General features: G+C 32.3%; 1 protein-coding gene across 5 annotated transcripts in view; it reads right to left on the reverse strand.

Moving 5' to 3' along the window:
* Nucleotides 1-13920, reverse strand: part of Ae2 (Anion exchanger 2) — a 141653-nt gene that overhangs the window by 34856 nt on the left and 92877 nt on the right. For all 5 annotated transcript variants that reach the window (XM_069039445.1, XM_069039428.1, XM_069039438.1 and 2 more), the window contains exons 5-6: nucleotides 3796-4120; nucleotides 3357-3737 (exon numbers count right to left, since the gene is read on the reverse strand). In XM_069039445.1, the coding sequence (XP_068895546.1) occupies nucleotides 3357-3737; nucleotides 3796-4120 (706 nt within the window). The remainder of the gene's footprint in view (nucleotides 1-3356; nucleotides 3738-3795; nucleotides 4121-13920) is intronic.

Below are 13920 nucleotides of genomic sequence, written 5' to 3' on the forward strand. Positions count from 1 at the left end.
CTGATTGTTAGGTAAGGGGGAAAAGTGTTGTTAACTTTAAATGATAAAACTTTAAGGAATGCATATTCCGAAAACAATTCTGTAACTTCTTTGCAATTATTCATCAAACAAAAGTGATTTGTTATTTGGGATTATGAAATACGCGTAGTCGAACCTAATGCGATTCCAACCAGACCAACTAAAAGCAAACACCTTTAGACATAGATTGACGGCAAACTTTCCACAACAAAATTCTCATGTACCTATCTTTAGATTTCTCGAAATGAAACGGTAATATATTTACTTCTTTCTAGAACAAATTCATTGTGTTTCATAATTTTTCAGCTTTGTATAGAAAAATCAAAACTTCACGCAAATGTCATTTATTATTTAACTGAAATTATGGGTGCCCTACCGCAGCTGTTTCGGACAATACTTCGGTTACTGAAAATATTATGGAGAAAGTAGATAAATGCTTAAATTATTTAAGCTTGTAATTATGTTCTTAATGGTAGTCATGTCCCTTTTTGGCGATATGAATTTTGCACAGTTGCTGCCTGAACTTTTAAACGTTTTAAATGCAACTAATACTAACACTGTTTACTAGGTCCTTTGTAGCAATATGTAAACAAAATACAAGCTGGAAAACAAAATAGGCATGTATTGCAAAACTTAACTTCAGTTTTTCTAAAAACCGCCAGAGGCCAAATTAAGTGACCTTGAGTTTGACAATCCATATCCAAAACATTTCGAGTATACTTTATTAATTCATTATATTAATAAAATTCAAAGTGAGTCGTTTTTTGTGCCGGTCCGTGTATTTCGTTGTTAACTAAGCGAAAGAATGAGTATATCCGAAAAATGGATGTGCCCGTAGTTTTAATTGTTTTCCTAAAAAGTAAATACATAATCTTATGCTGATTGTTAATTTTTGTAGATATTAGTGGCGCTACACTTATTCTGCTTTTCTTCTTATTATCTAATTACTGCTATTTTATGTCTAATTTAAGATATAATACAAAATATTATTTCAGGAGTATATCATGTGCAGTGTGTTGAATATTGAAGGTGAGTTCAGGAAGATACATTAGTTTATAGCAGCTTAATGTAACTATTCTTATAATAGTAACTTTGTGATTAATTTTGTTTACAACACCTACCTAGACATTTAAAAAACCATAATTAGCGTCGTACAAGAGAATTTTTTTGGGGAAATATTTAATAGCATTCTGGTCGAAAGCGATTGGAGTCTATGTATACGATGTAGACATAATTGTATCAAAATTTTTGTCTTAGGTTGTTGCAAAGAATCTGCCACTACGAGCGATTTGAACCATCCTGTACAAATCTTGAACGCAACTATAATACATATTTACTGTACAAGTTGTTTAAGATTTTTATTTTAGTCCAGTAATTATGATTGTTTCTTAGGCATTTTCTACCAGCTAAGTGAATTGTGGTAATATTTTCATTTAGTAAGTATGTAGTTATTTATAAATAATATATCAAAAGTTCCCATCAATACGTTGTTGTACGGAAAAAATTTGACAGCACTCAAGAAGTTCTTAAAAATGAGTTTTTGCTAAATATCTCTTTGTCTTTTGGTTCTACGACTAAAACAGTTATTATCACTTATAAAATACCACGACCACGAGTAGGCAAAGTTGCTGAACACGAGTGGTATTCTCAAGCGTGGGGGACACCACAAACATAGTCTACTAAACTTTGACTAAGAGTGGTATTCGAGGGACTATTCAACGAACAAAATTTATAATAAATTTTCCTGATAATCATCACTAAGAAATAACCCATAATTTTCACATGTGATGAATAATTAGGAAGTTTCTGTTCTGATTGGTCCAGAAATGACAAATCGTGCATTTTTATTGCAGAATAGTCAAATTTATCCTTTGAAATATTCTAGAACAAAGGTCCTATAGTTTTAAACATACTGAATCAACCATATCTAGGTTTAAAGATTAAAAAACGGAATTGTTGACAAAAAAAAAAAAATGTGCAACGGAATGCTGGGTACTTTTGATACGGGTATATTATTTATAACTACCAAATGAAAATATATACCAAAATTTAGCCAAATGGGAGAAAATCGCTAATTACATTTTTATTTCGTCTTATTTGAAGTTTCAATCTGCAAAACTGGCGGTGTGGGCGCATATAATATATCATTTAAAATGTATTTTTCCGTTGACCGCTTGTTAATTTCAATATTAATGCATTATTTTGTCTAAAATATTTTTCATTAATCAACGATTTTTGCGATTTTGACGTTTTGATGATATTTTGATGTATAAACAACCTCGAACATGCATGGTTTGCACTTACCAACATTGCAGCAGGGTTTTCTATATTTTATAGCTCCATAACTGCACAATTACGAATTGACTTTTTCAAAAGCCGTCCTTTTCGGTTATAATTCGCATGTCATATTTTTCAAAGATAACTAGGTTTTCTTAGCAACCGTGATTTTTACGTGAAATTGAATGTGAATGGAGTGTTGAAAAATTTTAAAATGGCCTACCCTGAGGACAAAAAAAGGATGAAGGTATTTATCGAAAAATATGAAATTGGTTTTGATTTGGCTTTAATTTTGTCACAAAAAAAAAGTTTGCGGAAAATTTTTGTAATCAACTTAATAGGCGATTAATAATCTCAACTATTAAAGGCACTCACTCGCTACACTCGTTGGTGCTTTAAACAGTTTCGATTATTAATTGCCTTCATTAACAAACTAGTTTATTAAATAACTATTAATTCTCTGTCCAAACAGTTATTTGATTTTTCAATTCCATCAATTAGTTTTGGAGTTTGAACGTAGTTTGACAGGTAGGTAAATTGGTGCACATTTGCATTTAATGTAATTTTCTAATAAAAATCTGATTTGGGAACATGTTTCAGATTATGTAATTGCCAACAGGATGAAGCTTCCCCGCATTCTTTTAGGCTTCACATTCAGATAATATTTATTTGATCCGCATATGTGAACTGGTAGACGTAGTCCACTCAAATAGCCAGCTCATTCGTTCCATTTTATTCATTTCGATACTTTCGCGTTTAAAAACACAAATTTACATTACATTTAAAGTCTTTGGCAAAGTAAAAGTTTTTAAAAAGCAATTGTTCTATAAATTGGTATTTAATTCTGCTAAAAAAAAGTATAACATTATTTAATCTTTGCAAAGAATTATCAAATGATTCTTGATTATTTATTTTTGAGTAGAAAGCAATGGTAAAATACGACAGCTTATATAAAATGTCACGAAAATAACACCGACTTAATAGGTATACAAATTTTCAAAATTTAATGCATGTGGGGGAAATCAGATTGTTATAACATAAAACACCCACTAAATGCTCACCTGTAAGGAAGCGTAACTATATTTCTTTGAAAATTTAAAACTCCGATCGTGATGTTCGTTAACATGTCTGTGTCGGTGCAGTAATGTTCTCATTATTTTTGCTTTGTCGTCGTCTCTTATTAAGTCTTCCTTGTACATTTCTTCAGAAATTCGGTAAGCGATAGCAGGTAGATCCCTTTCCTCCATATCCAAAACGACAAGACCATCCTCAAGACATTTTCTTAAATTTAGCAGAGAATGGAAGCTAAGCGAAGCTACGTGTGGTTTTCCCCATCTGTCAACCCCTTCTTCGACGTCTTCCTCGTATTTTATCCAGCGAGCGGTTTCTTTCCACTCCCTTTCCTCATTGGCAGAAAAGAGCTCATCCAATTCAACAAAAATCTATGTACAAAAGACAAACATATTTCAAATTGTAATTCACGGTAATGCATTATCTTACAGCGTGGGGGCTGTGATCGTACATCTTTTTGATAGACGGATGTAATTCAACGCCTTCTTTTCTCCCGATGTGAACCATTGACGCATTGCTAGGCCGCGAAGTTTTATGTCGTCGGAGGCCGCGAGCATCATCTGATCTATGACTATCCAATTGATCCCTGTCTGCTGCCATGAGTGGTAAATCTTCCGGTTGTGTGGATATTCTACGCCCTTTATTACTTCCAGAAATGTCATTCTTATCGTGGTGATGATGACGCTTTCTCGATCCAGGTTCTTCTGGTAAAGAATACTTACGAAACTTGGAGTGATGTCCATAATGATGCCGCCTGGAAAAGTGTTATGTGCTATAATATATCCAGTTTTTAAAATAACAGTTTTTTGACTATTAGTGGATATTTGTCTTAGAAGCTATTAAATGATTATCACACTAATTAAGGCCCGGTTTCTGGAACGATCCGATAACTGAACGGCCGGTTAAATCAAGCTAGAAAGTGACCAATCACATTACATGATTTTTGTATTTATCGGAGAGTTAACTAACTGGCCAAATAAAATGTTTCCAGAAACCGGGCCTAAGCGCATTAAATATTCATGAATATAAATATAAATTTTGCTTCAAATTAATTGATACTGTCTGTACGTCCAGATGTTTTATATTCAATCATTGAAGGAAAATCGATATGTGTGAATGCTTGACTGTGTTTGTTTACAAGGAAAATTGAAAACAAAGTTTTAAAATGGAACAAGTACAACAATTAACACAAAATATTGACATGTATATAGGGTTATTATAAATGATTGTAGTCCAAGTAGGTGTAAAAACTGAATGTAAAATTTGGTTGCCGCTCCATATAAAAAACATCAACACACCGTTCACAATAACCCCTATATGCAAGGTGTTATTGAAATGCGTGACCAAATTTTAACCACGAGCTACTGGCTTCATGTACACTGGCGGCCATTAATTTGGAAACACCAGCCTAATCTAGTTTACTGGATATTTCTAATATTTGATAGTGTAAGCGTTATGTCATGAACCCATGTCATCGTTGACCGCATTCAACAGACTGTCGCAGCCGAATAGTACCTAGAACTCGGAAAAAATATTTAAAAAATTCTATGTCATAAAATAAAATTACATTTATTTTTTGAGCTACATTTTTTTAAATTGTTTTTAGTCTTCTAGGTTGTCCTACAACCTCGTAGGTAAAATTTCGGCACATTTTATAAAATGTACGCCAATGTGTAAAGTAACGTCTAGGAAATATGCTTTAAAACAAGGAAACCGCATTGGTGTACGTTTTATAAAATATGATAAACAGGGTGTATTTTTAAAATGTGCGGAAATTTTACCTACGAGGTTGTGGGACAACGTAGAAGACTAAAAAAGCAATAAAAAAAAATTGTAGCCCAAAAAATAAATGTCATTTTATTTTTTGACATAGTGTTTTTTAAATATTTTTTCGGAGTTCTACATGAAGCCAGTAGCTCGTGGTTAAAATTTGGTCACGCGTTTCAATAACACCCTGTATTTATAATTTACTACTAGAAGGCTAAATAAACTTCGTGTGTGGAAGAATTATTGTACTTAATTTAGACAGGTGTCGTCACTCAATTTGGTATTCTCATAATAATGATTACAAACAAGGTGTTTTCATTAGTATTACATGTAGGGAGAAAGGTCTACGTAAGACTCCGTAATATGTAGGAAATATTTGTAGTTATGGTAACCAAAATTCATTTTGTGTCAGGTAATTAACACCCCACGCACTGGAACCCTTTTCAGATTATCCATACTTAGCATTTCATTTACATAACAAACACATTTACCTACTGTGAATAAAATAAAATTCACTGACACGTGCTAAGGATGTCTATCTGTTGTAGGTGTCATAAATGAAATTGTAAATTATAAATTAATTGTAAACACAAACTATTTTTGTTTGAATTTAAGCGTTTCTAAAGAGAAAATACAATAATAAGGCTTACAAAAAGCTGAAGTTGTTTTAACAAACGGGTACCTTTGAGATTTTAAATCAAATGTTTTGTTCAGAAATAAGAATATAAAAATCTATAAGTGCTTATTCACAATGGACATAAGCTTGACATAAGGCATAAGAAATTCATGATACATGCGGTGCATATATGTACTATTAATTTTTACGTAACTTATGAGAAATGACCTCAGTGAACATTATTGTTGTGTACAAAAAGGCATGAAGAATCATATTCGAGTTATATGGACACATAAATTATTTTCCAATTGCCCAAATTTACAAATTATTCTTAGGTATCTCTTATGTATTTCTTATGTCCATTGTGAATAAGCGCTAAAGATTAAAATTAAGTAAGTTTTATTGAAAAACCATTAAAACAAATAATTACTGAACGATTGAGCTAATTACTAATCCTTTGTATTCAATTTGTGTAGAAGTATGAGTCTTGTTTTATAGCAATATAATTTTTAACTATGGAGTTAAACAAAAAAAATCTTTATAATCCGAGCGTAAAATTCGGAAGAAAATTCGTTAAATTTATGTCCTTGATTTTTCGCATATAGTTTACACTTTTTAATTCCATACTGTAGTGGTGCAAGGGCGCTACTCAAATATTTGAAGTATATACCAGCTTAATTATACAGGGTGATTCTGAAATAAGTTTGGGAAAAAACCGGTAATTAGTGATGATGAGAAGAAGTCATAGACAAAATTTTTTTCCTATTATAGTTTTTTTCGTTTTCGAGATACAAATGATTGAAAATTTGATCAAAATTGCTAGTACGCTGCTGAGTTAAAGGTGATTACCTGATGATGATAGGTAGTTTAGCAACAATAATAATCAAAGATGCCCCTCAGCCACAAACGTAACCTTACTCCTCTCGATCATTTCCATAGAAACATTTACAAGGCAGTGTGCTTGCACCTAGGCCTTTATTGTGGAGTTGATGTAACAATGGTTGCTAATGAAGTGAACAAATTCGGACAAATTTTCCCTATTCATAGGCGTTGGAAATACAAGGATATAGGGTAATTTCCATCCTTTTAATTTCATCTGCAAAAGTCATTGACGCAGAATTATTTTGTGCCAAGGATACTCCACATTTTTTTTTTCTAAACTTATTTCAAAATTACCTGTATAGCAGAATAATTACATTCGACAGTTGACGCCATTTAAGTTGGTATTTTTAAGATTTGTAGTTTATACTTTGGTATTTGGTACCTATTTGGATTAGGGAAAGTTAAGTTCTATCATTTGCAACTTTTTCAATTTTATACAGGGTGTTTATAAATGTCTGTGATCGCGGTTTGCCATGAAATTAGATTCATACAAATGGTAACCAGTACTATAATAAATTTGAGGTTAAGTGTAATCTGACAACAAATGTCAGTTCAAAATGCCAATGCCATCAATGTTTTACCCTTTTACCAATAAAGTGATAGCCGTAGTATAAGTGGTAGGTAAACGTGAAATAGACTTATCCATTTCAGGCAGATTTGATTTCAGTCAAGTCTGTCTTAAGCCAGGTTGAAAAAGAATGAAGGTTAGAAACGGAACCATCTCTAAAAAAAACAGGATTCATCTGGTCCGGATGATAGCACCCTAGAAGAGCTTAGGGTTAAGGTACCTGTTCCAAATAAGGCCCGCTCGAAAATAAGGCCCACTAATGATATTGACTTAGTTATAGAAATCTCCAAATATACGACAACATAAGGGCTTCGTTTAGCATGAGTGCATAAAATTCGTACAAATGACCGTACCAGATATGTTCAAATTTCGCGGTAAAACAACATTGCAAAGTTCACCCACCAGTGTTGTTAAAAAGCGGGAAAAGTAAATGTAAGATTTTAAGGTATTTACCACAAATTTCTGTTTGAAAATAGCATTGCAGTATTCCTTGGAAAGTTTTTTTTCATTGCATGCATTTATTTCAAATCTGCTTGTAAAAGTTGTTTTTATTTAAGTATTCTAGAGGAAAATGATGTTTTATTAACTTTTATCGAAAATTTAATGGGTGGGCCTTATTAAGCACATCGTACGCAATAAAGCCCACAAACAATGGTTTTTTGAAAAAGGAATAACTTCTTTGTTATTATTTTTTTTATTTATATGTTTATGCTATTATGTTAGGAAAAGAATAAACTTTCATTTACAACCCGCATCCAAATTTCTTACTTGTTTTTACTAACCGATATTTGAAAACAAAAATTAGGTGGGCCTTATTTGGATCAGGTACCTTACCAGATGAACATTCGAATGGTCAGAAAAGCAAACGAGAGCAGAGGAGCAGATCAGTGGATTTAGACTGAAGTGCCAATTTGCGCAAAGAAATGTTTGGATTATCTTCAACTCTTTCGCAGATATCTTCCACAATGTCTTGAGCAACTGGTGGCCTACCTGAAGACTTGCTTTTTACGACCCTCCCAGTTTCCTGAATGCGTTCTAAAGTTCGTCTGATTTTCTAACGTAGACAATGATCGTCACAATGGTAATCTGATGCGGAATTGATCGAGACCAGGCTCGACAGAGTATGCCCAGACACGATCGTTATCTATACCGTTCCTAAAATAAGCCTCTAAAATGAATTTATTTTGTTCAAATTCCATCTTTCACAATCTGTCTACTTGACGTATAATTATTTTGACGTGCATTGCTAGTCAAGTTCACGATTTTGTAGAGAATTAGCTTTTTTCAAAGGCAACGTGATAACAGACATTTATAAACACGCTGTATCTTCATTTGTTTTAAAGTTAAAAAATTCTACATTCTTGAAAAGATCATTATAGTCTGAATTCAGTGATGTAGTACATTCATGTCTTATTTTACAATTTAACTTCTTCCAACTCTATACCTACCACTTATCAATGAATTCTGATAAACCGTTTTCAAAATATTTAACTGAGTTCACAATTCTTAGCGTCTTGTATTGTTGTAAGTGTAGAAATTGTACAAAAATTGAAGCATATTTTAAAACACACAAAAAAATTGATGATAAGTGGCAATCTGATGAGTATGTATTTAACATTCAGCTCGTGTGGATATTTAAATTCTGTCCTATGAACTAGTTACATTTTTCTTCCTAAACTTTAGTGATCCTTGTACTCTTAAAAATACGTAGATGGAATTATTGAGAATCAATTGAAAATTCTCAACTTTTACAAAACTGAATAAAGAACCGTAAGTTATACGCGTTGGTAAAGTCTATACTGATAGGTACTATGATTATAAACAATAAAATAATGTCCACAAGAATACGTATGTACCCGTACAGTTACTATATGTTTATTAAACTGCCGCACTGTCAGTGTCAATTTTTTTTTTTTTAGTGTACCTATGGTGACATACCTTTTCAGTTAGTTGCCTGTACACAAAATCTAGTTATAAGAACGTCAACAAGAAAAGTGTGGTTATATTAATGGGGTTGATTCTCCTCTTTCAAAACAATAATTAACAATACCCTGCTTCTCTCTGGCCGTTAACAGTATTCTTTTACATTTAATATCTTCTTCTTGTGCAGCCATTTCGTGTAAGTAACATTTTGAATGTACGGGGTGATCAAATAGGACTGTTTAAGTTGGTAACACTGAATTGTATTTTAAATCGTATAACAGGAGTAACTTTCAGTTGTTGATGGCTTGTCGTTGTTAATGCTATACCTACATCAGATATTTGTCAAATAAACCAACAAAACATATCCGGTTGCAGTGTTATAAGTAACCGAATTAAAAAAATTTCTTAATTGAACTGCCAACTTAAACAGTCCTTCTTGATCACCCGGTACTATGCCGGCCAAAAAATTTTGGCCGTCATTGTCTGTCAATTCAAAAAAAAAATTGTAATCCGTACTTTATTGTCATCATGATTACCGTCTTGATTATGAACGTTATTTTTTGGGTGGTAAATTTCAAAACTCAAAATCATTTTGTCATTTCTGCTACACAGAACGTTTACCTCAGGTTATCTATGTAGGTATGATTGCTCTAATTTTGTTTATTCATGTCGGATTTTTGGAATATCTGAGCTTCAAACAGTTTAAATTGATTGTCAATCTGACAAGAATCGAAAGTGGGATTACGATTCCTAAAGGTTTATTTACACTTTACTTGAATGTCAAGAAAGTGACGGCCACAATTTTTTGGCCGCCATAGTATGTACCGGGTGATCAAGAAGGACTGTTTAAGTTGGTAGTACAATTAAGAAAATTTTTTAATTCGGTTATTTATAACACTGCAACTGGATATGTTTTGTTGGTTTATTTGACAAATATCTGATATATAGGCTCTGCCATTTCTATTGAAACACCACCTGTTAGATTTTTCCTAAAATTTAGCAATGTGTAACAGGTTCGGTTGGTTGTAAAACGGCTTTTAGTGAGAAATTTGAAATTTTGACATTTTCTAGTTCCTAAAATGTCAAAGCAAAACGCTGTCAAAATAAATATTTTAAATTGATAAATCAATGATCTAACTACACATTTAGCAATTACATATTTATCTCGTCGACGCATCGTGCATTCTTAATATAATTTAATATAAATGTTAATAGAAATCTAAAAATTTTACGCCTGCGAATCCTACCACCACAAATGTGAGTGAGTGGTTTTTAGCATGGTTATCTGTCGTTGTTAGTGTTCCTGCTGGAAGGTAAAACCCAAGGGAAACTCAAAGAATTTGAATCAATGAACAAGGAAATTACAAAATCAAAGGATTGGCGCCAGTTTTGGAATCTTGAAGGATTTCGCCTCTCAGGTGTGATTGGATAATTCTGTAGACAGTAATATCAGATATCTGGAAAAAGAATTTGGTATTATGGGGGTATGTGGGCAATGTGGGGTAAGATTGTAAGGATTAAAAAAAATCAGGACTTTGAGGAACTCAAAACTCATAACTGAATGAATTGGGGAAAAGTTTAAGTAAAAAAATAATTATTTTGGTTTATTTCAATGTACTTATATGTATTAAGTATTTTAATAAACTACACTTGCTGAAATGCTTTTTTTTATTGAATTTTTCTTATGGTGAAACCACAGAGGATGAACGAAACTTACACGTAACCTCACTTTTCTGCTGTTAAAGTTAAATGAGTTATAATAATAACAAATAAAACTGCACTCGTTGAAAGTTTAGCTGAAGAGATGAAAATCAAAGTTACAATTTAGATTTTAGAACAATAATTTAAGATGTCCCCTCAAGGCGCATGTGCCAAGTGGCGTGTGAAAAAAAGTGCGGGATTTAATTTTGATGTTATACCTAAATGTTAGCAAATGTAAATACGTTCTAAGCCGAAGACGCTCACGCTTTTTAGAATGATAGAAAGACGCCTTTTTTAACTTACAGAAAAGATTTATGAAATTTCAACACAAATTTTTCTGACTGACCACATTTGGTAACTTAAATGCAGTTTATCATATAATTTAATAAGAGCTCTCTTCATGTCAGCACCCATAAGGACTCATTTTTTCTATTTTGCTCTATTTTCGCGAAAAAACAATAAATTCTTGATAATTATTGGTTTATAATTGAACGAAAGATGCGTTGAGTCAAATATGACATGACATTCAACAAAAATCAAGACTGGCAATAATAGTCAAAAAATTACTAAACATATTTGCAGCGTGCCAAACTGACAATCAACAGGTGGTGTTTCAATAGAAATGGCAAAGCCTATAGGTACAGCATTAACAACGACAAGCCACCAACCGAAAGTTACTCCTGTTATACGATTTAAAATACGATCCAGTGTTACCAACTTAAACAGTCCTTCTTGATCACCCCGTATAAAGTGACACATAAAATTAAATAATTTTGACAACACTTCAACACCAACTAAATTAATATTCCTTCTTGGGTCTTGTTTTTGACAGATGAACATCAACTTGTTTTTTTTTAATGACACTGTACATTTATTTAATTCAATATTACAGAGATTTTTGTCTGAATATAAACATGCAAAGAACTATACCCATACATTAAAGAAAAGTCAAAAAATTAAGGACTTAATATAATACACTGCCCCAAAAAAGTTAAGGATATTCTCGATAAGTGAATGATAACGCTCGTCTGCACAGAATATGATTGGTTTTGGAAACCTTAGATTTGCAGGAAATTCAACATTTTCAGCTACCTGCACCATCTCCGGACTTCAACCCCATTGAACCCGCCTGAGACCTTGAAAACACTCTCGCAAAATATTTGCCTTATCCAGAGAATATTCAGGAATTGAGTCACTTGTTGTGGCAACATATCCCCCAGGAAGAGATTGACAACTTAATTCGTCGTATTAGAGAAGTTATACGGGTACGAGGACGAAATACCGATTATATGAAATTAAAACAAAAAATATTTGGTTTCATTTAATTTTAATTTTATTTAATTTCAAAGGTTTTACTTTTTTTTAGTTCCATTCTGTATTGATTTGACTGAAAATGAATGGAATTACACATGTGTACCGATTATGATCCCTGTTTTTCCTTTCTTCTTCACAAGTAGCAATATCCTTAACTTTTTTGGGGCAGTGTAGTTGGATGCTCTATGTATAATGGTTGTTGTGTTGTGATTGTGTATCGTTTGCTTTTTGGCAGGGCTTGTAATTGAGCGTCTAGCCTGTTAGCCGTCAATAACAATAATAATAACAATAGTTATTTTTCTATAATGATTAAAAAAGTTGATATTCACGCATAGTTATCCATGCGTGCAGTGGGTCATTTTCTTTCATGTATTTTTTTTACATTGTTAGAAAGATCGAAACCATAGAAACCATACATAACAGTGTGTGAATAGTATAGTGTGGAATAAAATGATTTACATCTAGTTACCTTGGCATTACCCTTGTAAAAATACGAAATGCCGCTCTACAAAAAAAAAGAAAGCCCAACCTCAAAATATACCGGGTGTATTATGAAAAACCTTTGGTGCTATAACTTCTTTATTTTTTATCCGATTTTAACAAATGATATGTCAAACAAAATCGTTTTAGAAACACTATAGCCCGATATGCTATGATTTTTTTTTTAAACATTGTATTTTTTGACAGACCGCAGCTAACTTTGTTTTTTTAAGTTGCACTGTATATTTTTTTATCTTTATTCTGATAGATGTTTATCTTCTGAATACACAAACATTAAAATAAAAAATAAAAAATTTGTTTTTAATAAAAAAATTGAATTTCCAAAAATCAAGTAACCTTAACTTTACTATAGCAAATGTTTGAAATTACCTCCATTCTCTCTAAGGCACATTCGACACCTTCCACTGACGCCCATTGCGGCGTTTAATAAAAATTTTGGTAGTATGTACTGCTACGATTCTTTTTATTAAATCATCTCTGTTATTGGCCGGAGTCAAATAGACATTGTCTTGAATGTCCATAGCTGTCTTAGTCACTTTGCAAAATTAAAATGCACTTTTAACAGTAATGTTTAATGTGACTGCTTGATTTAAAAAAAATACATCATTTTTTAATTTCTTCTTTTTGTTTCTATGCATGAGCATGGTTGTTTACATTTTCATATTTAAAATAAAAATCTCTATAAAACTGAGCAAAAAAAGTTAACAGTGCCATTTGAAAAAAAAAGTTGACTATCATTTGTCAAAAACAGAACTCAAGAACAAATATTGGATCAATTCAAGTTGTAGCCCATTTAAAACGATTTTGTTTGACATATCATTTATTTAAATCGGATAAAAAATAAGGAAGTTACAGCACCAAAGGTTTTTCATAATACACCCGGAATATACAGGTGTCCCAGAACTGGCTCCCCAGAGAAAAAAAGGGAGCCTTAGGACTAATATATTAACGTGTATTTTGAAGAAAAAAAGTCCTAGCTCAAATGATAACCGAGAAAAGACATTCTGAAGTTGACCAATCAGAGTTGAGCATCATTAAGGTGGAATAATCGCAATTTTGCGTTGCCTAGGTTTCCTTTTTATCCGTAAACCTCTATAATTCTGTCCATTAGATTTGGTCCACTACATTTATTAGAATGATTGTTCACGTCAGTTTGACATTTGTTATACAATTTCGCTGTGATATTTAATTCAAGTGTATCATTTAACATGCATTCTTCCTCTGAGTACGTAGATATGATTCTTACTTTTGCATGATGTGGGAATAATGCACGTGAAGCATA

This window comes from Tenebrio molitor, chromosome 1 (assembly GCF_963966145.1).
Source record: "Tenebrio molitor chromosome 1, icTenMoli1.1, whole genome shotgun sequence".
NCBI classification, from domain to species: domain Eukaryota; kingdom Metazoa; phylum Arthropoda; class Insecta; order Coleoptera; family Tenebrionidae; genus Tenebrio; species Tenebrio molitor.